The 26,832-nt window shown below is 46.8% G+C and overlaps 3 protein-coding genes across 3 annotated transcripts in view; 2 read left to right on the top strand and 1 right to left on the bottom strand.

The window, feature by feature from the left end:
- LOC130472779 (zinc finger protein 585A-like) overlaps positions 1–1,587 on the top strand; it is a 97,779-nt gene extending 96,192 nt beyond the window's left edge. The window contains exon 7 of the mRNA XM_056844204.1: positions 582–1,587. Within this exon, the coding sequence (XP_056700182.1) occupies positions 582–1,587 (1,006 nt within the window). The remainder of the gene's footprint in view (positions 1–581) is intronic.
- Positions 1,588–1,732: 145 nt separating this feature from the next.
- LOC130472787 (zinc finger and SCAN domain-containing protein 21-like) lies at positions 1,733–13,356 on the bottom strand. The gene is made up of 3 exons (XM_056844216.1): positions 12,682–13,356; positions 11,294–11,372; positions 1,733–1,770 (listed from the first exon to the last, which is right to left on the bottom strand). The coding sequence occupies exons 1-3, from the start codon at positions 13,354–13,356 to the stop codon at positions 1,733–1,735; spliced, it is 792 nt and encodes a 263-aa protein (XP_056700194.1).
- Positions 13,357–25,411: 12,055 nt separating this feature from the next.
- LOC130472795 (zinc finger protein OZF-like) lies at positions 25,412–26,832 on the top strand. Its single transcript, XM_056844228.1, has one exon. It carries the CDS (start codon positions 25,412–25,414, stop codon positions 26,801–26,803), a length of 1,392 nt encoding a protein of 463 aa, XP_056700206.1. The 3' UTR covers positions 26,804–26,832.

The following is a 26,832-nucleotide window of genomic DNA, read 5'->3' on the forward strand; positions in this document are numbered from 1 at the left end:
CTGGGTGACCTTGGGCCAGTCACTCTCTCAGCCCCACCTACCTCACAGGGTGTCTGTTATGGGGAGGGGAAAGGAAGCTGATTGTAAGCCGGTTTGATTCTCCCTTAAGTGGTAGAGAAAGTCGGCATATAAAAACCAACTTTTCTTCTTCTTCTTCTTCCACCAGGCAATGATCGAATGATGACAAAAGATGAAGGAAAAACTGAGCAGGTGGGGCTCCTTGAGATTTCTCTGGGAAAAGCCAGAAGGAAGACCGTCCCATTTCACAAGGAGGACGAAGAGGGTAGAAATGAGCTGGAATCGGAAACACAGCAAGAAGATCGTCCAGGGAAGGGAGGGGGGAAGGTTGTTCTTTGTAAAGAAGGTGGTAAAACCTTTTATGCAAGTAGCGAGGCGATGCTTCAATGTAAGAGCAAAAAAACCTGCACAGAATGTGGAAATTTGTGTGAGGTTTTTGACCTCTCTGCAAATCAGGAAACTCAGACAGGAGAAGAATTTTACATTTGTGAACAGTGTGGGAAAACCTTCAAAAATGGAGTGTCTCTTGTTCCCCAAAAGGGGACTCTCCCAAAAGGGGATAGGCCATACCAGTGCTCGGACTGTGGCAAAAGTTTTGGTACAAAGGCATCTCTTTTGAAGCATCAGGGGACCCATACAGGTGGGAAGCCGTACGTGTGCTCTGAGTGCGGGAAATGCTTCACAACCAGCTCCAATCTTATATACCACAACATAGTGCACACAGGAGAGAAGCCCCATAAGTGCTCTGAGTGTGGCAAAAGCTTCCACTGGAAGTCGTCCCTTATCACACACGAGAGGACCCACACAGGAGAAAAGCCCTACAAGTGCCCTGACTGCGGGAAGAGCTTTGGCAACAGCTCCCAGCTTCTCAGACACAAAAGGGTCCATACGGGTGAGAAACCGTATCACTGTTCGGAATGTGGCAGAAGCTTCAATCAGATTGCCTCGCTCATCGCTCACAAAAGGATCCATACAGGAGAGAAGCCCTACGAATGCTCCGAGTGCGGAAAGGGGTTTGGTACCAGGACCAACCTGATGATGCACAAGAGGGTACACACGGGAGAGAAGCCGTATAAGTGCTCCTACTGTGGGCAGAACTTTAGTCAGCGGACCCATCTTATCATCCACGAGAGGACCCACACAGGAGAGAAGCCCTACACATGCTCTGACTGCGGGAAAAGCTTCAATGCGAAAGCACCCCTTATCACCCATAAGAGGACCCATACGGGAGAGAACCTGTACCAATGCACCCAGTGCGGGAAAAGCTTCAGCACAAGCTCTAACCTTCTCAACCACAATATAATCCACACAGGAGAGAAGCCGCACAAATGCTCGGATTGTGGCAAGTGTTTCAATCGGAAGTCGTCCCTCATTACCCACAAAAGGACACACACAGGCGAGAAGCCGTACGCTTGCTTCGAATGTGGGAAGCGCTTCATCTCTAGCTCGGACCTTACAAAGCATAAGAAGGTACACAGAGGAAAACATTCGGTCCGTGCCGAAAGCTTCATGTATAGCTCTGCGGTTGGGGAGCAACAAACAACACACTCAGGAGGGCAGCCCTATTAGAGCCAAACGACAGCCAAAGATCCATCACCTTCCATGTGGGCCTGTCCCAAAAGCGCATAAAATGGGAGCTGTGAGCGGTGGCGTTGGAGGTCTGGTTTTAAAGACAGCTTATTTCCCTCCTGCAGTCTTTCTTGACACTTTTCCTTCAGCCAGGTTGAAGCGAGTCCAGCTGGGAGAAGAGGTCTGGACAGGACAGGGACAGACTGTGAGGAGCTGCCAGGGGGGGAACTGAATCTTGCTAGGAGCAGAGTCCCCGGGGATGATTGAGCTGTGAAGCCCTAGGCCACATACAAGTGAGTCCAGCGGGGAGTCCAAACCTGGAGATAACCTGGGGGAAGTGTGTCCCCCTTAGAGCAAATCCCTGAAGTGGTCTGATTATGGAGAGACCACAGGTGCGTTGGAAGGATTTAGTCACCCTTGCCTTCACCCATCTCAACCCCCAGTTTATACCCAATTAGGACAGACCCACATTTTAAAAATACAGGTTTGTTGCCATCACACTGATGTTAGGCTTCAATTAGGAACTAATGACTCTGTTAAGAACATAGGAAGAGCCATGCTGAATTGGACTAAAGGCCCATCAAGTCCAGCATTTTGGTGACACCGTGGCCAACCAGCTTCCTTTAGGAACCCCACAAGCAGATGACTACGTAGTATCCTCCCACCCATGCTCCCCATTTCCTGTGGTGCTGGAGGGAGCAGAGATCCATCATGACTAATAGCCATTGGTAGCTCCATCCTCCATGAATGTGTCCACTCCCCTTTTAAAGCCTTCCAAGTCGGCGGCCATGACCAACATCCTTTGGCAGCGAGTTCCTCAATATTAATTTTGTGGTGTGTGAAGGAGTACTTCCTTTTGTCAGTCCTGCATCTCCCACTGCTCTTCGCACACATCAGGAAAGTCACACAGGATTGAAACCCTAAGGATGTCCACAAGCATTAAAAACGGGTCGATTGCAGTGCCTGTAGAAAAATATAGGCCACTTCTTTTCCAGCTGTGTTCTGGAAAACTTGGGGGGTGTTTTGTTTTGGAAAGCTCATTACTCTGTGATGAGATCAGTAACAGCAGATAAATTTTCCCCAAAAGACTATCAGAATTCTTCTACATGAGTCGCTTTCAGACTCTCTGTTTTCAGGGAATCCTGTGTGAACTTGCACGGTGAGGGACCCCTGCCTGCTGCAGAGGATTCTGGGGCATGTTCCACATCACAAGGAGTATATAAAACATGTTCTGTTTGGGGGTTGCAATTAAAAGTTTTAAAACACACACACACAAGGGCTGTTGGCAAGGGCTGTTAGCAAGCTTTCTGTGTGTACTCTGAAGGATGCTGAACCAACGCTTCAAAGAACAACACCGATCATGGTAGCCAAAGAGACGTTCCAGGAGGTTTATCCCCCATTAATGATGTTATCATTGGTACGATTTTGAGAAACCACGGGCTTCGCTGAAACACAGATTTGGCAACCACTTGTCTTACAGCATGTGAGTTCTTTATGATAACACAGACAATGAGGCCCAACAGTTTGAATAAGAGACCTAGAAAATTCCCCAGAATCTTTGGCAATGCAAAAAAAACGTGCCCAGAACCTATTTTGTTTGTTTGTGGTAGTGCTCCAATGTTCCTTAGTGGTTAGTCTCAGGCAGAAAGTGCTCCATGTAGGTATAAAGTTACACTGTGGCTCAAACACTTGAGATTAGCTTCAGCTAATCAAAACTGCTTCAGCTAACCAAAAGTTCAAAACTGCTGCCTGCATCTTGGAAAATTGACCAGGAGTGACACCTTGGTCCTTTTCCGTATGGGGGACAAACGGCAGGGCCTATTCCTGATTGAAGGTTGCATAGCTATATATCTGTAAGTAGAGTCTCAATGTACCTCGGCCTAAATGCTCCTTGTAAAATTAGTCACCAGAGAGTCTGGCGCAAACCTCACTTGGCATTTGTATATTTTAACAATGTGCTGTAAAAAGATGTTGTTGCACCTCCGGTCCAGGCACCCGGAAATTTGAGGTCAGTGCTGAAAGGCTTGGAAATGTTTGTTCAGGACTCCAATCTCTAAAAGAAAGAGAGAAGTAAACCTTGCTTCAGATTCTTGTGTTTTGACACCAGTGTCTTTGTAGCATTGTAGATTAATTGTATGCAGGGGGGTGGAATTGCATTGCATTGGGGAGGGGGATTTTTAGAGTTAGCCATGTTTCTAATATAACTTTTATACACACATTTGCATTAAACTATCTGCCCTGATTTGGTGGGTTGGGATGGGCTAGAAGGGGCACAGATGTGTCTGAATTACAAGTTTTAAGCTAAACCGTTTGTTTTTCCTTGCATTTCCATTACATTATGTTTCATAGAGTGTCTCTCTTTTGAACAGTGGGGGTGCTATTGGCCGGTTGCTTTGACAGCTGTGTCCACTTTTGCACATTCAGAATATATTAATCTTGGTGCCCCTACTCTTCTCTTTCGGGCCTCTTGTTACTTCTGCCTTTCTTGATTGCTCTTTCCTATGTTACCCTTTACTATGTCTCTTGTAGTCTTGTGACCAATAGGATAAAAAAGAAATGATGGAAGTTTTGTGGCATGCCTATTAAATCGCGAGATGTGTCTCTTGTCATTGCTGGGTTTTTTGGCCATTCTTTAAACACAGGTACACTGTATATTTACCGAAAGAAAGCTGACCCTGAATGAAAGATGACACCCCCCCTTACAAAAGAGAAACTTATAGGCAAAAGCAGATAGCCATGAATTTAAGATGAAAGTTGCCTGAAAAGTAAGCAGCGCTGTGACCCAACGTCCGGTATGTTAATGTGTAGAGGTTAAATTATTGGACTGAGAGCTAGGAGACCCACATTTGAATCCCCGCTCTACCATGCAAGCTTGCTGGGCCAGTTACTCCCTCTCCACCTAACCTACCTCACAGGGTTGTTGTAAGGATAAAATGGAGGAGAGGAGAATAATGTAATACTTTGGTTCCCCATCGGGGAGAAAGGAGGGTATAACTGAGGTAAATAAATAATCTGGCAGAAGGTGGGAAGACTGAGAGCATGTCTATCATCTGGGTCATGCAGGCTGCTTCCAACCCCACTGCCCAGCTGAGGGGGGGTCTCACCCTCCTTTGCCTCTCAGTAGCCCCTGATCCAGGTGATGGGGGCATGACCTGGCCAATCAGTCGGCTTTGGGTGGCAGCCCCCCACCACACAGTCTAGATGATGCCCCCCATTCTTATATAAAACCAAAACAACTTTTGGAAATGTCATCTTGTGTTTTTTTTTAAAACAGTACTGTGAAAAATCTGGCACAGAAGTGTGCATTAAAATGAGGCAAAGGTTTAGCAAGGTGAGGTGGTAGACAGGGCTGGCAATATGATCCTATGTAGAGTTGCTCTAGTGAAAGCTATTGGTTTCATGGGGTTTAGATGGGAGAAAAATTCACACAGGATTGCACTGTGAGCCTGCTAAGGCAACAGCTGGGAGCGTTTTGTTTTTTTTAATGCCCCCTTATTTACAAACAAATCTCCCTGTATGCAGAAATCTAGTTCTCCAGGGAGAAGGACAGGTGGTTTGTTCTGGGTTGTTGTTGTTTTTTAAGTTGCAGGGAGCTTTTTGGAGGAAAATTTAAAACCGTAGTATCCTCACACGTGTAGCCTGAATTGCTACCATCCTTTCTACCACCTAATTATACTGCATGTATAAACCAGGTCTAATTCTGTCAAGCAGCACATCTGATTTTCTTGTACGTTGCCTGCCTCATGGTTCATACTGCCCCCCCCCAACTTTTATTTAAATCAAGCAAGCATAGGCGTTCCAGGATTAATGTGCAAACCAGTTTATGCGGAAAGTGACAGAAGAAGATTTGAACGCCACTGTGATGGGAAGCTGTTTTCAGGAAACCGATGCAGCAAATAATGGTATTTGGGAGGGGACGTGGCTCAGTGGTAGAGCATCTGCTTGCATTCAGAAGGTCCCAGGTTCAGCCCCCGGCATCTACAGTGAGGATCATGAGGAAAGGCTGAGGGACTTGGGAGTGTTCAGTCTGGAAAAGAGCAGATTGAGTGGGGGACATGATTGCTCTCTTTAAGTATCTGAAGGGCTGTCGCTTAGAGGACAGGGAGCTGATCTTGTTGGCAGCAGAGGGTAGCACTCACAATGGGAATACATTCTGGGTGGAAAGTACCAGCTGGACACTAGGAAAAGTTTTTTTTTTACAGCAAGAGCAGTTCAGCGGTGGAAATGGCTGCCTAGAGAAGTGAGCTCCCCGTCACCGGCAGTCTTCAAGCAGCAGCTGGACAAACGCTTGTCAGGGATGCTTTAGGCTGATTCTGCATTGAGCAGGGGGTTGGACTAGATGGCCTGTTTGGCCCCTTCCAACTGTATGATCTTATGATTCACAAATGAGTCCTGGGAACTCAAAATCATTATTCTGGACCTGCAGAATGGATGGCCCAACAAGCCAAACAGAGGCCCCTATGCATTGTACTGCTCTCATTGGCTGAAGTTCCTCCTTTTGTGATCACTGCGCAGTCCTGTCACCAAAGGGTTACCACTGTACTCCACCCTTCCTCCACGGAGCTCTGGGTGGATATCTTGGGTCTCTCATCCAGAATTTTATCTGCACAGCATACATTTAAGTTTTATAACTGCACAGCATACATTAAGTTTTATAGCACACACACAAAATGAAAATCCTTTTGACACAGAATGAAGAACGCCTGAATGCCAGGGAGAAGGCTAGGGTAGAGCCACCCTCCCCTGCTAGTTTCGCAGGAGCATCCCATACAGGAATTCATACCCCCCCCCGAAAAAGTGGTACATTTCAAGGTGGGCATCTCCTTTACCTGTGTCTACGAGGCCATAACAGCCCAAGAACAGCCTTGGCACAGACCTAGGGATGCCAGCCTCCAGGTGAGACCTGGGGATCTCCCAGAATTACAGCTCATCTCCAGACTACAGAGATCAGTTTCCCTGGAGAAAATGACTGCTGTGCAGGGTCGTCTCTAAGGGCATTGTATACCCCTGATGTCCCTGTTGTCTCCAGGCTCCATCCCCAAATCTCCAGGAGTTTCCCAGCCTGATCTGGCAACCCTGCCCCTACACAGACCCCACCTAGTCTACAACTGATCTCCAGCTGATAGAGATCAGTTCACCTGGAGGAAATGGCCGCTTTGGCAATTGGACTCTATGGCATTGAAGTCCCTTCCCTTCCCAAACCCTGCCCTCCTCAGGCTCTGCCCAAAAAACCTCCCGCCAGTTGCTAAGAGGGACCTGGCAAGCCTACCCACCAAGGAAGACATGAATGCAGCCACCCTCCTCAGTTGCCTGACCCTAATGATATACTTCTTCTGCCTATGGAGGTTTCATTTAGCTATTGTGGTGGCTGAGTAGCCACTACTAAGCCCAATGACAATTTCTTTTGGTAAACCATCTAAAGCACCATCAGCATGTAGCCATGTCCCCCCTTCCCCTCTATCACTTGTGGTAGAAAATGTCTTCTTTTAAAATACACTGAGAAGATGGACGAAGTTCAAGTATTTTTAATTTAATTCTGATGCGACCCATACAAGGTGATACCCGTCACCACTTCAAATCCCCCCTTTCCCCCTGTTAACCTCCACAGGAGTATACAATTACCCCAGAACTAAATTCACAGCTCCCTTTCTAAACATTCCTGCATTCACTCATTGCACCGGATGGGCCTCCCTCGGTCCAGCCATTTTTACTCAAGAGAACGCAGGGCAAGCCCCACGTGGCACTCATCACCCCCCCCCCGACCAAATCCCAGACCTGTATTGTAATTGCTAAAAGCAGCCACAGAATAGGGAACAAATATTGGGCTGTGGTGCTAGGAAAGCCACTTCGGGGGGGAGGGAGAGTTACTCTCACCCCATAAATAGTAGTGGTTTAAATCCTGAGAGGAAAATGGAAGGTACTCACTGTGGCCATTTATTCATGGAAGGTTTTGCATTGGATTTGTCACTATAGATGCACATTTTCCCCATCTGAATTCTCAAAACTCTGCATGGCGGCTTATTGTTGAGTTTTGAGAATATGGATGGGGGAAAAGTGCATCTAAAGAGTGGCAAATCCAATGCAAAACCTTCCATGAATAAATGGCCACATTATACTTCCTTTTCCCCTCCCAGGCAGATGGAAGGATGTCTGTAGGGAGCTTTTCAACCAGGAAATAACACAGGTTGAGCAAATACCTTTTCATGAAAACTCTTCTCTAGCATTGTGATCCATATTGGGGCCCGTTGCTGTTCCTTTTCACAGCAAACTACAGATCAGAAGACCCATCTGTTTGACTCACAGATATTTGTGAAAAGACAATTCCACACATGACAATTCCACACATGACACCTGAGGCACCTGCACACCCAGGCCCAACTCTGATCAGGATCTCAGAGCGGCATTGAGTTCCACTGCTTTCAGTGGGGCATGGGCAAACCCAAGGCCTGGTCTACGCATGAAGCAGAATAAGCTGACCTTACACAGTTGAGTAGAACATACTGCTACAGACAGGGAATGCCGTTTTTAATGTGCCTCCCAGTAAATAAAATAAAAAGTCACCTCAAGCTAGGAGGTTAACACAGGAAAGAGAAAGCCTCAACTGCTGCCATGAGGTTTTCTAGTTACAGAGATTTTCTTATTAAACCAAGGGAGAATTCAAAGATGATATCACCTGCCTTCCAGGTACCTTAACCCAGGCTACTTTGCCACTTCTGTGACTTCATTTTGTTACTTGGGTAGATCCAGCTATAGTTCAAAAGTTTCTCTGGTATATGGAATTCGCTCACTACCGATCGTCGGTTTTCCTCTGCTGAAATTTTTCTGAACATCTACATGCTTTTGCCTGTGTGTAATTTTTTGTGTTTTTGAAAGTCAGAGCTCGAAGCGAAGCTTTTCCTACACTCTGAGCACTTGTAGGGTTTCTCTCCCATGTGGGTCCTCTTATGCTTTACAAGGGATGCCTTTTCGATAAACCTTTTTTCACAGGTTGAGCATTCGTATGGCTTCTCCCCTGTATGAGTTTTCTGGTGTTTAAGAAGGTTCTCTTTCTGACTAAAACTTTTGTGGCACTCTGTGCATATATGTGGTTTCTCCCCTGTGTGGATTCTCTCGTGCCTCACAAGGTGAGAATGACGAGAAAGCGATTTCCCGCAGTAAGAACATTTATACGGTTCTTCTCCTGAATGGGCAGTCCTTTCATGGGTAAGGAGACTCGATTTTTGACTGAAACCTTTCTTACAGTGTGGGCATTTATACTGTTTCTGCTCTTTATGCGTTATTTTATGTTTCCCCAGGTCAGAACTAGAGAGGAAGCTTTTGGCACACTCTGCACACTTGAACGATCTGTCTCCAACATGAATTCTCTCGTGTCTATTAAGGGACGCTTTCTCACGGAACCACTTGCCGCATTTCAAACATTTGTATGGCTTCTCCCCTGTGTGAATTCTCTTGTGGATAATGAGGTTGTTTTTCTGACCAAAGCTTCTCCCACACTCGGAGCACTTGTATGGTTTTTCTCCAGTATGGATAAGCCTGTGTCTCAGGAGGTGAGAACGCCTAGAAAGTGACAGCCCACACTGCGAGCACTTGTATGGTTTCTCTCCTGTGTGGGTCCTCTCGTGAGTAATGAGACTCGATTTTTGGCTAAAGCTACTCTCACAATAGGAACACTGATGTGGTTTCTCAACAGTGTGTACCTGTTTATGGTTTTTAAGGTGAAAGGAGGAACGAAAGCATCCCCCACATTCGGTACATTCCTGTGGTTTTGCCCCAGTGTGGGTTCGCTCATGTTTAGCATGGCAAGATTTCTCTTGGAAACCTTCCCAGCAGTATGTGCAATCATACAGCTTTTCTCCCACCTGCAGTTTTGGATCCTCAGGGATGTCAGAGTCCTGAATGTGTTTTTCCTCAGTCTCCATTTTCTCTCTCACACACCTACAGTTTTCATCTTGGAAAGTACCTCCCCATAAACCTTCCTCACTTTCTTCACAAAGAACCGTTCGTTGTGTTGTCTTCCTTTGATGGTCTTTATGAGGACTTCCTGGTCTATGCTGGCTTTCAGGTGTTTCTTCTAGCTGAGGAACCTGGGAAAATCCTCCTTTTACTCTTCCCAAAGAACTACCATCAGTCATGTGAACAGGTCCTTCCAATAGAAGGGTCTTCTCATTCTCTCTCACTTGCCCATTACCTGATGAATGAAACAAGAGAATCATGTAACTTGAAAAGAGCGAGGAAGACTCAAAACAGAGCATGAAGCAGGGTTACCATAGTCTCTATGTACACAGAAACAAACTAGGAGGATGGTGGTATCTTAAACATCTTAAGCACCAGGACCATTTTGTTCCTCCATAAGCTTTTGTGGACTAGAGTCCACTCCTTCAGATGCAATCTCTTGTGCAGAGATTTTTAAAAACAGCAGGGTTAGGAGGTCATGCAACGCAGGAAGTACAATGAAGTGTAATTATATAAAATTCAAAAGTGATCAAGAAAAGTACAGAGGTCATTCACTAAGTTAGGCTAAGCTAGTTTACATCTGTAATGGGCTGGAAGCCCCAAGATAGGCCAAGACAGCCAACATCTGTTGCAAATAAAAAACGCTTGGGTTCAAATTTTAAAAATTGTACATTTGTAAAAGAACCATACTGGTGTGAATTATTCAATATGAAAAAAGGAGGTGGGTTGATGCAAAAGAAACATTCTGCCTCATGTCAAAGCGTGTTTTTATGCTCTGGATGCTTCAGTACTGAAACCCAGGGAGGATTCAAATCAGGATCCCCTATTTCCTAGTCTGATACTAACTTCTACACTACACCAGTAGGAAGCACCATAAAGGATACACAGACAGGATCACGACAATGTGTTAGTTAACCCTGAAATATTAAAAATCAGCCTTTTCTTCCTTTCTGAGATATATACTCATTTATTTACTTCATTTATACCTTGTCCTTGCCCTAACCTGTATAGCCCTGGCGAGCCCGATCTTGTCAGATTTCAGAAGCTAAGCAGGGTCTTGTCAGTATTTAGAAGGGAGACCACCAAGTCATGCCAGGGTCTTAGTGCGAAAGCTGACAATGTCAAACCACCTCTGACCATCTCTTGCATTGAAAACCCCACGGGGTCGCCATAAATCAGGTGTGACTTGATGGAAAAAAACAAAACTTTGCCCTTTCTCTCCAGTGTGGACACAAAGCAGTTAACATTGTTCCCTTCTCTTTCACCTAATCCTCACAACAACCCTGTGAGGTAGGTTAGGCTGAGAGTGTGTGATTGGCCCAAGATCACCCAGCAGCTTCCACAGCAGAGTGGGCCTTCAAACCTGGGTCTCCCAGATCCTAGGCTGTTACCGCACTAAGTATTCCCAGCGATGTATTAAGAGTTTGAAAACGTTATAAAAAATACTGTTCACACTTTGTTTGGCCCCTTTAGCTGTGAAGACGTCTTCCAACCATTTTTTAGCCATGGCATCCAAAAACCCTTTTAAAGCGATGTTTTTTATAACATTTTCAAACTCTTAATACATCACTGGGAATACATAATGCGATAACAGCCAAAGTCTCTCTAACCACTACACAGCATAGAAATTTAAAAGTGTTTTAATGCGGTTAGGGATTCTCTTATAGCTAGAAAAGAGATTAAGCCCCTTTCTGCCACTCCCCGCCCCCCCAAGCATGCACATCCTTACACAACAAAATGGCCTCAGAGTCACCTTCGTCCTTCACCATCTCCAGGGACAGCTGCGTCTGCACCACACCTGACGGATCTGGTTTTGATTTGGGCTCCAGTAACTGCAACCAAACAAAGAAGAGGGAATAGAGGCATTTATGTATAAGAGTGATAGGCCAGCCCCGCCCGGGCAGACCAATGGTCCACCTAGTCCAGCATCCTACTTCCTACAGCTTCTTTCTTGGTATAATTCCTTTGAATGAAATCAGGCTGTCTTATTTGGAAGGAGGAATGAACAGACAGATTTCGCTACCTAACTAAGCCTGCAGAGGCGTTCCATGCAGAATGCAAACATAATGCCTCAAGAGCATGGCTGGAAATTTCCCTGCCCAGGGCAACGTACATCGTTCTGGAAGAGGCGATTGTTATCCTCACATCAAGCTTGTGAGGTAGGGTTAGGCGGAGTCGAGAGAGCCACCAGCCCAGGGGTTTCGCGGCAGAGTGGAGGAGCTGAACCCAGTTCTCTCTCACCCTAGCCAAACACCCTAACCACTACCCCACGCTATCTCCTCATACATACTCAAATGGCCTCAATTTGCCTCAGTGGGGCACTTGGCAGGGGGGGGGGAGATAGTCCTGCCCCTGCAGTCTGGAATGGTACAGCAAGTGCCCCACTGATCATTCAACAATTACAGCAGGACAATAATTCTCCCTCTGATGATTTGCAGGGACATTTGTTCACAGGGGTGAGCTATACAAAAGTGACTCTCTCCCCCTGCAGGCTACACTCCACTCTGCCACTTTATTCTGCTGCAGGTGCAGACCATTCAGAAAAGGGACTCCGGGGCTACTTTTCTGCACAGAGGCAAATAAAAAAGGCCTCCCTCCCAGTTCTTCTTTTTTTTAAATAATTTTTTTATTGCTTTCTTCATTTTATTAACATATATAAAAACACCAATTACTTAAAACTTGATAAGGTAATAAAAAGGAAATAATTGTAGTAGTTAAAACATAAAATGACTCCCCCCTCACTCTCTTCCATCTTAATTTAAATTGTATATACTTTTGCTAACAGAACTATTCCCCATCTTGTTCGATTAGTATGTATTTATCTTGTCTTGTCTAATTGTTAATTCAATACCTTGATGTAGCCATAATACAAAATATATATGAGGGATTAAATCAAAGAGTATCCTTTAAATGGTCCCATTAAAAATTGCTTTTCACAGTAAATTCTCCACACCTCCCATTCCCCCCCAAAATTGTACATTATCAGTCTGATTTATCAAAGCTGTAAGTTTCGCCATTTCTGTCGATTCCAGCATCTTATTTATCCAGTCTTTTTTAGTCGGTATCTCGTCAGTCTCCCATTTGGCTGCATATTCGCCTCCCTCCCAGTTCTTGACCCAAGTTGCAGCACCCTTTATTTACCTTTCTTCCGTCCCTCAGGAGGAAGCCCTCGGCCAGGGCCACCACCTGGGCACAGGTCTCCGGACCACGTCCCTGGACCCAGCGCTGCATTGCCAGGGGCAGGATGCTCAGGAACTGCTCCAGGATCAGCACCTCCAAGAGCTGCTCCTTGGTGCGGGTTTCCGGCTTCAGCCACTGACAGCCCAGCCTCCAGAGCTGCTCGCAAACCTCCCGGGGGCCCTCAGCATCCCAGTAGCAGAACTGCCTGAAGCGGCGGCGCCACATCTCTGAGCTGGCGGGGTCCTCCTCATCTGGAATCTCTTCCTTCACGTTCAAGGAAGGGTCCAGACTATTGCAGGCCGCCCCTCCAGGGCCTGGTGAGGGTTGGGCTCCCTTCCCTCCTGGGGTATCAGCCATGCCCTTCAAGGAGGACTCCAGCTCCTTTGAGTCCTCAGCTGACTGAGCGCTGGTCAGCTGTGGGGTCTTCCTCGCCCAGTCCTGGGGCTCCAGAGTGGCCAAGAATTCCTGCCACTGCAATTCCCACTCCTCCGGCAGCCCCTCGGCTGGCTCCTGTTTGACAGCCATCAGATTTCCAGCCAGGAACTCTTTAATCGTCCCAACTTGGACCAGATGGGGCTCTCTTCCGTTCACCTCCAGTTCCTCTCCTGACGTGGGCTCTCCTAGGTTCGGCTCCATCGTTTTCGATCCCAGCTTAACCACCAGAACTGAAACGGAAATTCAATGGTTTTATAAAACATGCCTGGATAGCCCCAGGCTAGCCTGATCTCCTCAGATCTCGGAAGCCAAGCAGGGTCAGTCGGCCCTGGCAAGTATTTGGAAGGAATACCAGGGTCATGAGTTTGGAGGCAGGCAATGGCAAACCACCTCTGAATGTCTTTTGCCTTGAAAACCCTAAGGTGTTGCAGTAAATCAGCTGTGACTTGACGGCATAAATATATATATAAATGAGTTAATAAAGCGAGTATGCGGCAAACAAGAGCTCCCACTTGGATCCAGCGAAGGATTTCAGCAAGGGGGGGGCTTAACTTCAAGGGGTTTTCAGCTGCTCTCTCGAAACGGCTTGTTTTTTTAACTCAGAAAGGGTTTTCCGCCCCCCTGGGGTCACCCCAAACCTGCTTTCTGAGACTGGCACTTGACTGTGGAAATCCAGAAAGCATTAATAAGGTGTAGATCCGAGTTATGCTTCAAAGATGAGCCCGGTACTTTTTTGAGTACAATAGCCTCAACACCACCACCTTTTCCAATTTGCTCTGATTGTCCTTTAGAACAGAAGGGCACTAGAGTGTAAATTCCAAGATCCCATTTCTAGTAGGGGCCAGCCAAGTGTTTTTGGGAAGCCCTAAAGGAGGACAAAAAGGCAACAGCTTTCCCTTCTTGACTTTCCAACAGCAAGCCACCTACAGAGGTACACTGCCTTTGAACATGGAGGTTCCATTTCACCACCATCATAGAATCGTAGAGTTGGAAGGGACCACCCGGGTCATCTAGTCCAACCCCCTGCACAATGCAGGAAATTCACAACTACCTCCCCCCCACACCCCCAGTGACCCCGTACTCCATGCCCAGAAGATGGCCAAGATGCCCTCCCTCTCATCATCTACTTAAGCTCATAGAATCTTACGTCCTTATGTTTCTCAGTCAGCATTGCTGACAGGTGGCCATCTAGCCTCTGCTTAAAAACCTCCAGGGAAGGAGAGCTTACCACCTCCCGAGGAAGCCGGTTCCATTGAGGAACCGCTGTAACTGTTAGAAAATTCTTCCTAATGTCTAGACAAGAAACTGTTTTTATTTAATTCCAACCCATTGGTTCTGGTCCGACCTTCTGGGGCAACAGAAAACGACTGGGCACCCTCCTCCATATGGCAGCCCTTCAAGTACTTGAACATGGTTATCATGCCCCTTCTCTCAGTCTTCTCCGCAGGCTAAACATACCCATACATCCATTTCACCACCATCATAGTGAGGCAGCAAGGTAGACTTCCCCTTCTTCCACAGTCAGGGGAAGTCTACCTTGCGGTCTCAATAGAATCGTAGAGTTGGAAGGGACCACCCGGGTCATCTAGTCCAACCCCCTGCACAATGCAGGAAATTCACAACTACCTCCCCCCCGCACCAGATTATTTTTTTTGGGGGGGGGGGAAATAAGTTTACGAGCAGGTAAGCAAAAAAAAAAAAAAAAGGAGGGGAGCGCCCAGGAAATATTAAAGAAAACGAGGAAGTCATCCCAAAATCAATTAGAAAGGACCCACCTGGGGAATCTCAGCCCAAGTGGACACTCGCCTTGCTTGCTGAGTCCCAAGGGAAAGCACAGCGCCCGTCCGTTCAGGTGGGGAAGCCCCCCCGCCAGCCCTCTTCTCCTAGCGCAGGAGGGAGGAAGGAGGATCCTGCCAAGCTCAGACCCAGCGGCAGGAGGCAAATCTCAGCCTTCCAGATGTGCTCGCGGGGTGCGGGTGATCCAAACGAGCAAGTCGGACCCGCCCCGACCATCGCTCGTTTGCAACCCCTTCCTGAGAGCTTTGCATCTCCTTTTAAATCCTGCCTCGGTCCACTCCCAACGCAGCTGGAAAACCGCAGAGGCAGGCTTTCCCCTCCTCCCTGCCCTATTCTCCTTTCTAGGAAAGGGAACTCTGTCAATTTAACTCCTAGAAAAGGGCAAGAGTCCAGTAGCACCTTCAAGGCTAACAAAAATATTTTCTGGTAGGGTAGGAGCTGTCGTGAGCCACAGCTCACTTCTTCAGGTATCAGAAAAATATGTTCTGGTAGGGTATGAGCTTTCGTGAGCCATAGATCGCAGCTCACTTCTTCAGGTATCAGAAAAATATGTTCTGGTAGGGTATGAGTTTTCGTGAGCCACAGCTCACTTCTTCAGGTATCAGAAAAATATTTTCTGGTAGGGTATGAGCTTTCGTGAGCCACAGCTCACTTCTTCAGGTACCTGAAGAAGTGAGCTGTGGCTCACGAAAGCTCCTACCCTACCAGAAAATATTTTTGTTAGTCTTGAAGGTGCTACTGGACTCTTGCCCTTTTCTACGAGTTAAATTGACAGAGTTACACGATACCTGAAGAATACCTGAAGAAGTGAGCTGTGGCTCACGAAAGCTCATACCCTACCAGAAAATATTTTTGTTAGTCTTTATGGTGCTACTGGACTCTTGCCCTTTTCTCCTACTGCAGACAGACTAACACGGCTACCCACTGTGAATTTAACTCGTGTAGCTCGGTTTTCATGTCTTTTGACTCCCGTGGAAAAGGGGCTTGAAGCTGGGTTGACTCTCAAGCCAGTTCATCTGTAGGCAGCCTTGCCCTTAAGTAAACAACAACAACAACAACAACAAAAACCCTGTAAACAACGAGAACCAAACATACACACCCATGGTGGTGTTGCCAACTTTTAATCTGGTGCCTTCAACATCAGCTTTATGCACATTTTTCTCCAGGCCTGTTGGCAACCATACCATCTATCTATTCCATTTTTTTATTTCACCCTTTCTCCAAGGAGCTCAGTGCTGCCATTAGCATTGCCAACAGGCCTGGAGGAAAAAAAATATCCTGTTACTTTCAGGGAGGCTTAATGGAAAGTTATTTACCAGGTGAGGCTGTTTACTTTCAATGCCATAGAAAGCCTCAGTCTCTGTTAAAGGTACAGGACATTTTTCTCCAGGAAGGATGGCAGCCCTAGCAGCCAATGTGGCTCTCCCCACCTCCATTTGATCCTCACAACAACCCTGTGAGGTAGGTTAGGCTGAGCGCGAGAGAGCTACTGCCCCAGCAAGCATTGTGGCAGAATGGGGATTAGAACCCAGGCCCAAAAATGCAGAGGGAATTTTGGCAGTACCAAATTGTTCTGTAGGGGTAAGAAAAGCTGCATTTAGTGGCAGATTCCCTCCAAATCTAAATTCAAATCTAGCAGCATATTAAAGACTAACAAAGTATTTCAAATAATCCATTGATCACCAAAAATACAAATAAGTAGGCTTTTGATCAAATCAAGCCTGAATTCTCCCTAGAAGCTAAAATGACTAAACTGAGGCTATCATACTTTGGTCACATAATGAGAACACAAGAAGAAGACTCCCTGGAAAAGACAATAAGGCTGGGAAAAGTTAAAGGCAGCAGTAAAAGATCCAGCACGAGATAGATTGACTCCATGTTTCACAGCCTTCAGTTTGCAAGACCTAAGCTTTATAATCTTTTCTAGCACCTTCATGGCTGCCCTTCCTAGTCTCAAACTCCTTCTGATTTCTAGGTAGCAGTCTCCCTTTCAGTTGATGATGGATCCAAGGATAAGACAGTCTTGAACAATTTCAGTTTCATCGTTGTCCAATTTAAAGTCGAGCAATTCTCCAGTAGTCATTACTTTTGTCTTTTTGATGTTCAGCTGTAGTCCTGCTTTGACACTTTAACTTTCAGCAGTAGTCATTTCAAGTCTTTGCTATATCCTGTCAGTAAAGTGTTATCATTGGCATACCTCAAATTATTAATGTTCCTTCCCCCAATTCTCACTCCACCTTCATCTAAATCTAATCCAGTTTTCCTCATGATACATGCTGCATATAGATTGAAGAAATGTGTGTGTTAAGTGCCGTCAAGTCGCTACCGACTCATGGCGACTATGAATGAAATTCCTCCAAAATGTCCTATCTTTGACAGCCTTGCTCAGGTCTTGCAAATTGAGGGCTGTGGCTTCCTTTATAGAGTCAATCCATCTCTTGTTGGGTCTTCCTCTTTTCCTGCTGCCTTCGACTTTTCCTAGCATGATTGTCTTTTCCAGTGACTCTTGTCTTCTCATCATGCGACCAAAATACAATAGCCTCAATTCAGTCATTTTAGCTTCTAGGGTCAGTTCAGGCTTGATTTAATCTATAACAGATTAAATCTATAACAGATTAAATCAGCTTTGTTTTTTTGGCAGTCCATAGTATCCGTAACACTCTCCTCCAACACCACATTTCAAAGGAGTCTACTTTCTTCCTGTCAGCTTTCTTCATTGTCCAGCTTTCACACCCATACAATAGTAATAGGGAATGGTGAGGGGGTTTGTGTGTGTCAGCGGAGCAATGCCTTAAGGGGTCTAGACTCTATCAAGACTAAACTCCTAGCAGAGCCACTCAAGATGGAATGATCACAGCTGAGACACTAGATGAAGATGCATCCACCCACTTCAGGGATCAATGGCTACATCCGCAGAAGAGAACAGGCAGTTTCAATGGTGATGGGGGCAGAGGAATCCTTGAAGGTTAGCTGCTGGGCGGCAGCAGTAGTGGAAGGTGGCAGAGGCAGAGGATCTTTCGTAGACAACGGCAGGGCCACTACAGCTAACCATGCAGAAGGAGGCACTGGTAAACCACTTCTGACCAACCCTTGCCTTGAAAACCCTATGATGAGATTGAAGAGATAGGGAGATATAATACATTCTTGTCAGACACCTTTGCCAACTGGAAACCATTCTGTTTCTCCATATTCTGTCCTAACAGTAACCTTTTGTCTAGAGTGCAGGTTGCACATCAGAACAATCAGATGTTGTGGCACACCCATTTCTTTTAAAACCAGCCATAGCTTTTCATGAGTCACAAATAAAGCTTTGCTGTAATCTATGCACCACAAGCTGACTTTCTTCTGAAATTCTCACCTTTGCTCCAGTAACCAACATAAATTTGCAATATGATCTCTAGTGCCTCCCAACAGTTCAGTGCTAATTTTCTGCCTTGTAGCATTTTCCCCTATGCTAAGTCCATCTGATTGGTATGCACATGGAGCCTTTGCATCCTTTACAAGCCTTCTTTACAAACTTCTCCCACCTTCTGACTAAGATATAAAGACTCAGCAATCTCCATTCCTACTCGTAATTTGAGGAAGGGAGTTTTGACTCTTGGAAGTTTATTCCCAGAAAATCTTGTTGGTCTCTAAGGTACTACTTGCCTGGAATCTAACTAGAAAAGGTTGCTGGCCTGTACTCAAATGTTGTTCTGCTGCAGACTAACACCCTGACCTGGATGGCCCAGGCTAGCTTGGTCTAGTCAGATCTCAGAAGCTAAGCAGGGTCAGCCCTGGTTAGTATTTGGGTGGGAGACCACCAAGGAAGTCCAGGGTCGCTGTGCAGAGGAAGGCACTGGCAAGCCACCTCTGTTAGTCTCTTGCCATGAAAACCCCAAAAGGGGTCGCCATAAGTCGGCTGCGACTTGAAGGCACTTCACACACACACACACTAACAAGGCTACTACCCAGTTGAAAGAACACTCTGGGCAATGATCCCCAAACTAGTGACCTTCCTCATGTCTTGTGCCAGTGATTCTTGCAATTTAGTTGCAGGAAGCAGTATTTCCTGGTCAGATTCTTGCAATTTAGTTGCAGGAAGCAGTATTTCCTGGTCAGATTCTTGCAATTTAGTTGCAGGAAGCAGTATTTCCTGGTCAGATTCTTCTGCGTCCAGTTTGGTTTGCCAGACGTAAAAATGCCTCTACGCCTCGCACCCAATTTTTTCTTCACAGAGCCTCAAGGGGTTAAGCGCAGAGAGCTCCTTTGCCTAGAGAGGCTCAGGAAAATTTTTTTATGAAGGGGGGTGACAGGAGGAAACCACCTCCCTGTCTTCCCTCTGCTCCCCCCCACCTTTGCTGAGAAACGTGGAGGTGAGTTGAATGCAAAAACTAGAGGGTGCAGGTGAGTGTGAAGTGGGGGAGGAAATATGCACAGGGGCTAAAACCGAAATCTGTGGCTGTGGAGAGAGAAAAAAAGAAGGGGCTGAGGTTGCATTGTTAAGAGACAGAGGGGCTTGCTGACTAATTTGTAATATTTTGGTGGGTGGTCCTAATAAAAGGAATCCTGTTCCTGGAAAGTATTTTTTTTCCTGCTAATGGTTCGGCATGCTTTTTACTCTGGATATAGGCACCCTCCAGATCAAGGGGTCTCTTCCTTTCCTTCCAGGCACTTGAAGGTCCTGAACGTCTGAAATTCAGTCAGATCTCAAACATTGGCAGACAAGGAATCAGATAGGCACAAGGGTTTGATACACAGCTGTTCATAATATATATATTGAAATGCATGACCTGCCCTAGAGCTGATAAGATTCTCATAAAGGAAGGGGTACCAAGACATTTGTAATCTGTCTTTTTTTTTTCTCTTCCAAATCTAGCCCTTCCTCTAAGGAGCTGGACATGAGCTTTCTCCTCCTGGTTTTAGCCTCCCACCAATGCTGTGAAGTAAACGGATGAGGAAGTGACTAGGCTGAGGCCGTGCAAGTCAGTTTCACAGCTGGGTAAGGATTTGAACTTGGGACTCCTTTGGCTGAATCAGAGACTCTAAGTGCTACACCACTGAACCTGCCTGTCAGTTCAGATCTGCAACAATAATCCTGTTCTGTATGCCCCCAATTTTAGTGACCACGTACAAGCAGGGGTGTCGAATTCATTTGTTATGAGGGCCGGATATGACATAAATGTCACTTGGTCTGGCCCATTCCTCGCCAGCCCAGATCGAGAGTGGGGGGTGGCTGCCTCGAGGGCCGGATAAGAGCTCTCAAGGGGCTGGATCCAGCCCTCGGGCCTTATGTTTGACGCCCATGATTTACAGGGTCTTTTCTATGGTGGCACCTGGATTATGGGATTTTTCTGCCCACAGTGGTTCTCTTAGCTCCAAGCTTGTTGAGCTCTAGGTGCCAGGCAAAAATCTTTCCTTCTCCACAGGAGCCTTGATTTTGAATGTGGTGGGGTAGCCAGCTGGATATTAGGAAAAATGTTTTTACAGTAAGAGTAGTTTAGCGGTGGAATCACCTGCCTAGGGAGGTGGTGAGCTCCCCCTCACTGGTAGTCTGTAAGGAGAGGCTGGGCGAACACTTGCCAGGGTGGGGAACCTTTTTTCCTCCAAGGGCCCTTTGGATATTTATAACATCATTTGGCGGCCATACAAAATTATCAACCTAAAAATTAGCCGACCAAGCCCCACGCAGGCAGCTGCCCCAGATGCCACACACACCCCGGCACGGGCAAGCAGGCAGGCATCCAACCAGTGGCACACTTGCCCACCTGGTGGCACAGGATGGTCTGTTGCATCAGCCAGGCATAGCCATCCAGCCACATGCTGGAGTTTCTCCTACTCCGCATGGTCGGGGCCGGATTTTACAGCTGGCTCCTGCTACCTCCACCTGCAGGGATGAAATGAGGACACACTGGCTAAGAACTCCCCCCCCCCCACAGCACATTCTGGTCCTGCCCCTTTAACCCCTCCATTGTCGCCACTTCCTCCCCCAGCCCTCTTGTAGTACAGAGGGAATACGTTTCTCCATGGCCCAGGTGGGAAAGGGTTAATACAGTTTCTTGGGCGGTCCTAGCAACTCCATAGCTAACGACTCTTCTGCAAGGGGGAAAGAAGGTTCCTTTTCTCAGCAAAACAAACTCACATCCACCTTGAATAGAGGCTGTTCCTGTCCACGGGAGGGGGCAGATCACCAGTCTTAGATCCTTCTGAGCTAGAGATCTGCCAGGACCCACGAAGGGCCAGACCAAATGATTTTGTGGGCCTTAAACAGCCTGGGCCTGACGTTCCCCACCCCTGCTCTAGGCTGATCCTGCATTGATCAGGGGATTGGACTAGATGGCCTTTATGGCCCCTTCCAACTCTATGATTCTATGAATTCATTGAGCAAATGCTGCTGTGGCCCTACGTGGCACTCAAACTCTTAACTTCCTGTTGTAGTCCAGGAAGTGCAGCTGTGGTTCAAAATGGAGGAGCAGGAGCCACCAGCAGCCAAACCTGAGGAGAGATTGGCATTGGGAGGAAGAGACCCTCATGTCATTCAAGTCGGGACCATCGGAGAGTTTCTGACCTTGGAAGGTCCGCAACAGATTAAGCAAGAACCAGATGAAGGTCAAGAACAGTGCTGGGATTCCCAGTGGAAGGAGTTTCTAAAGACGGTGGCATCCCCTCACCAGGGGTGGGAAGCCACAAAGCGGCTTCTGTCTTCCTCTGAAGATAATTCAAAGGAAAACCAGACCTCCTTCAACAGCGAAGCGGGTGGCGGACTGTGGCCTGCAGGAGAGCATGGGAACCACTACCCCGGAGAGTGTGATGGAGCTGAAGGAAACCCAGATTCTTCTGTGAAAGTGAAGGAAGAGATTTTGGATGAGGGCATCGTCAGCATGGAGATGGACCACCAACACTTCAGGCAGCTCTGCTACCAGGAGGACGAGGGCCCCCAAGAGGTACTGAGCCAGTTCTGAAAACTTTGCCAGCCATGGGATACATACAGTCCAAGAGATACACCATGGAGCAAATTCCAGAGCTAGTGACCCTGGAGCAGTTCCTGATTGATCCTGCCTGTGTAAATGCAGAGCTGGGGCCAGGTTATCTGGCCCTAAGATCCGGGGGGATTGCCAAATGGCAAGTTAATATAAAATAAAAGACCTGGTTTGCCCTTTGGCCTTTACCAGAATACTTAGAAATCAACAGGTCCAGCTTTTCCTGGCCTGGAGTAAAACCAATTGCTGTTAACAGGACTGCAGCACAATGGTCCAATTCAAAAGTTGGCAACCCTAGTGTGGGCAAGTATTTGGGGTACACTGCATCTGACAGGCAGGCCTGTCTGTAGGCCCAGAGGGATAATCTAATGATACTGGGGGATGTAGGGGCGTGGTACCAGGCAGAGGCATGGGACTGGGTATCTGTGGTCACCTGATTCCTACTCCCAGAAGGATTCTGGGCTGTCAGGACAGAATCCGACCTTTGAATGCTTGACACCACCCTGGGGGCAGTGCTGATGCCAAGGAACTCATGCCTGGTCCCCAGGAAGTGTGTTACCAGGTGGTAGCCCTAGAGGAGGCTGAGAAACCAGAACAGAAGGTGTGACTTTTCTTCCCAAGAGATCTAGGTTTCTCCTGCCATGGGAAAGATTAGAGCTGTATTCCATGTTGGGGATTTCATAACCATTTTACGTGGGAGATTTTAATGCCCAATAGGCAGCTGTGACACCATCTTGACCCACGTGTGGCTTTTGATTTAAATAATTTGGTGGTGATCATAGAAAGCTGCGTTAATAATACTACCTTGCATTTATATAGCATTGTCAGTATTCAAGCATTCCACAACCACTCTGCGAGGCTGAGGTGGTTTGTTCTTTGAATAGTAGTTTGTCCCTCTCCATCTTCAATAATAGTGGCTTTCAATAAAAAAAACATGAAGAACAGCTATAAAAATATAATTCACAGTGGGTAGCCGTGTTAGTCTGTCTGCAGTAGTAGAAAAGGGCAAGAGTCCAGTAGCACCTTAAAGACTAACAAAAATATTTTCTGGTAGGGTAGGAGCTTTCGTGAGCCACAGCTCACTTCTTCAGATATCTGTAGATAGACATCTTCAGATATCTGAAAAAGTGAGCTGTGGCTCACGAAAGCTCATACCCTACCAGAAAATATTTTTGTTAGTCTTTAAGGTGCTACTGGACTCTTGCCCTTTTCTACTATAAAAATATAAGAACAGCAACTTAAAAAGAAAAGGTTTCAGTCAACGAACCAGAAATGTTGTTCAAATAGTAATTGAAGACTTGTGAATTCAGTTGGAATCCTGTCACAATGAAACAAACTGATTGCTGCAGAATCAGGAGAGAAGTGCCAGAAGGGCTCAGAAACTTTGTCGGAAACTTGGTGAAATAATGCGGCTCTGCTGAAGCTTGCTGGCCAGCAAGGAAGCTTTGGCCACCTTCTCTGGGGGACTGGTCCAAAGGAAAGGTGCTATCGCAAGAAACCTTACAGAGGCTGAAAAGCTGACACTTCAAAAAGGAAGGGGCTGGATTTATCTAAGCTGGTGGGTAGTCCTTTAGATACAAGTTCCAGGACTTTGAATTGTTCCTGGACACATACCCACATGCTGGACTGGGGCTGCTAGCTTGAATGCTGTTACACCCAGGGAAACATAGTTTTCCCAAGGCATCTGAGTCCATACTGTGGAAATCTGGCACCCTCTGAACTACATGTCCGAAGGCCCTTTATAGAAGTAAAGGAAAAGTAGGGGCTACTCGACAAGGAGAGGGATGGGCAGGGCAGACCTTGGTGGTTTGCTCTCCAAAATCACTCATTGTGACTTGACTGATTCCCCCTCTTTTGCATTTCAGACACTGGAACCCTTGGGGGATGTGGTAGTAAAATCCCCCAAGTCAGAGGAAGATCCCTTGGAGATTGTGAAGCTGCGGATCCCCCTGGAGATCAAGCAGGAGAGCGATTGGGACACTGGATCTCTGGGTAAGGCATAAAGACTGGATCCTGGGCTGCTGCGAAGTAGATGCTGCTGGAAAATCCAAGCATTCATCTTTGTGTTAATTTCCAAGAAAACAGTGGGCATCGCCTCAGCATCATTATTGCGGCCATCTTGCGTCCTGACATTTAGGGACTGAAAGAGTATGTACAGAATATCTTGCCTTATTCACTGAAGCCCACTCCTATATATATCGGGGGGGGGGGGGAGTTTCAGGGCTAAACCAGAGGATGTAAGATGGGAATCCTGTCCAACTGTGGGTCAGGACGGCAAGATGGGTCCCAATTAGGGTTGCCAGCAGGCCTGGAGAAATATGCCCTGTCAATAGAGGCTCAGCCCAAGCTTGTCGGAATTTGAGAGCTAAGCAGGGTCGGCCACGCTTAGTACTTGGATGGGACACCACAGAGGAATACTCAGAGGAAGGTGGTTGGCAAACTACCTTGTCTCTTGCCTGGAACACCCTGTCCATGCATTGGTTGCGACTCAGTGGCATGTTCTTCTTAATGTGTGGAAATCGGCAGCTGAAACTTTTTATGGCGTGGAGGTAAACAAGATCACCTGGCAAGGGCAGGACATTTTTTTTTCTTCCAGCTTGTTGGCAACCCTCGTCATGATTCTCTAGCAGTCAGGACATGAGGCCAGGAGGAAGCAGGGCAAACTGGGTCTAGCTGGGAGAAGCAGCTTTGGGAGGCTGGATGGCAAACTTGTATCTGTATAATAGGTGAAAGCCCTGACCTGGATAGCCCAAGCTAGCATAATTTTATAAGATCTCACAAGCTGAGGAGGGTTGGCCCTGGTCAGTATTTGGATGGGATATCACCAAGGAATACCAGGGTCATTATGCAGAGGCAAAGCAATGGCAAACCACCTCTAAATGTCTCTTGCCTTGAAAACCCTATGGGGTCGCCATAAGTCAGCTGTGACTTGAAGACCTTTTTTTAAAGTGAGACAAGATTACTATGTCCCTATTCAGCCCTGGGGGGGTCCATTGTTCTGAATTTGTGAACGAACTCAAGTTCAGCAGTCTTGTGTTGTAACCATTGAAACTATTTACAAAGGCCATGTAACTGGCTAGCTTAGAACAGGGGTATTTGTTGATTCTCATAGAATTTGCAAAGAAATTAATTCTACGGGTTTGGTGGGGGTGAAAAGTGCTGTCAAGTCGCAGCTGACTTATGGCGACCCCTTAGGCAAGGCAAGAAACATTCAGAGGGGGTTTGCCATTGCCTGCCTCTGCGTTGCAACCCTGGATTTCCTTGGTGGTTTCCCATCCTGGCCGACCCTGCTTAGCGTCCAATATCTGAGGAGGTCAGGCTAGGCTGGGCTATCCAGGTCAGGGCTTAGCACCCTAAATGTATGGTTCTTCGTTCCAGAATGTGATGGGCATACGCCCAAGAATGAGCATGATCCCCTTGAGCTGGAAAGATCTGAGCCAGAGGACATCAGTGCAATATCACTGGGAAGAGCTGAAGGAAATTTTTTCTGGGCACCTGAGATGGAAGAGAAGCATGGAAATCAACAGGAGGAATGGCACCATGGAAACTTCCCAGTGAGCAGAGCCTTCCTTTGTGAGGAAGGTGAGCAGAATTCATATGACGGTACTTTGCAGTGTAGGAAAACAACAGTCACCGATAATGAGGAACAATGGCCTCATGGCTTCAGCGTTCCTGAAAACCAGCAGGTGCTGGTGAAGGGTAAACTGCATTGTGGGAAAATCTCAAACCACAAAGTATCCCTCATTCCACATGAAGGACCCCAAACGGGAGGGAAATCATACATCTGTTCCGAGTGTGGGAAAAGTTTTGGCTGGAGGACGAATCTTGTGAAGCACAAAAGAATCCACACAGGAGAGAAGCCGTACAAATGTTCAATCTGCGGCAAAAGTTTCAACGCAAAATCCACCCTGATTAAGCACGAGAGGTCCCACACTGGAGAGAAGCCGTATGAATGCTCAGAGTGTGGGAAAGCCTTTGGTGAAAAAGGGATACTTGTTAAGCATATGAGAATCCACACAGGAGAGAAGCCACATCAATGCTCGGACTGTGGGAAAAGCTTCACTGAGAGAGGTGCCCTAATTAAACATGAAAGGACGCACACAGGAGAGAAGCCGTATGAATGTTCGGACTGTGGGAAAACCTTTAGGATCAGCTGTCACCTTAAACTTCATAAAAGAACACACACTGGTGAGAAACCGCATAAGTGCTCAGATTGTGGGAAAAGCTTCAGTGAGAGAGCTTCTCTCGTGAAACACGAGAGAACCCACACAGGAGAGAAGCCATATGAATGCTCTGAGTGTGGGAAAAGCTTCCGGATCAGTTTCCAGCTCGTGATACATAAAAGGACGCACACGGGTGAGAAGCCGCATGAATGTTCGGACTGTGGCAACAGCTTCAGGGAGATAGCCTCTCTTATCAAACACAAGCGAACCCACACAGGAGAGAAGCCGTACGAATGCTCCGAGTGTGGGAAGAGCTTTCGGACCAGTTTTCAACTGAAAACTCATAAAAGAACACACACTGGTGAGAAGCCGTACCATTGCTTGGACTGTGGGCAAAACTTCAGCCAGAGATCCCGTCTTGTTATACACGAGAGGACTCACACGGGAGAAAGACCTTATGGGTGCTCAGAGTGTGGGAAGAGCTTTGTTTCTAGCTCTCACCTTAGAAAACACGCTGTGGTACACACGGGCGAGAAACCGCATACATGCTCGTACTGTGAGAAAAGCTTCAGTAAGAAATCAAACCTTGTTGTACATGAGAGGATACATACTGGAGAGAAACCGTACAAATGCACAGTGTGTGAAAAACGATTCTGTAGCTCCTCAGTTTTTCACAGGCACATGAAGATCCACCCTGGAGAACCGTCATTAGGACATAACAAGTTGTAGGAAAGGCTACGTCAGGAAAACCCAGAGAG

This window comes from Euleptes europaea, chromosome 1, assembly GCF_029931775.1.
Source record: "Euleptes europaea isolate rEulEur1 chromosome 1, rEulEur1.hap1, whole genome shotgun sequence".
NCBI classification, from domain to species: Eukaryota; Metazoa; Chordata; class Lepidosauria; order Squamata; family Sphaerodactylidae; genus Euleptes; species Euleptes europaea.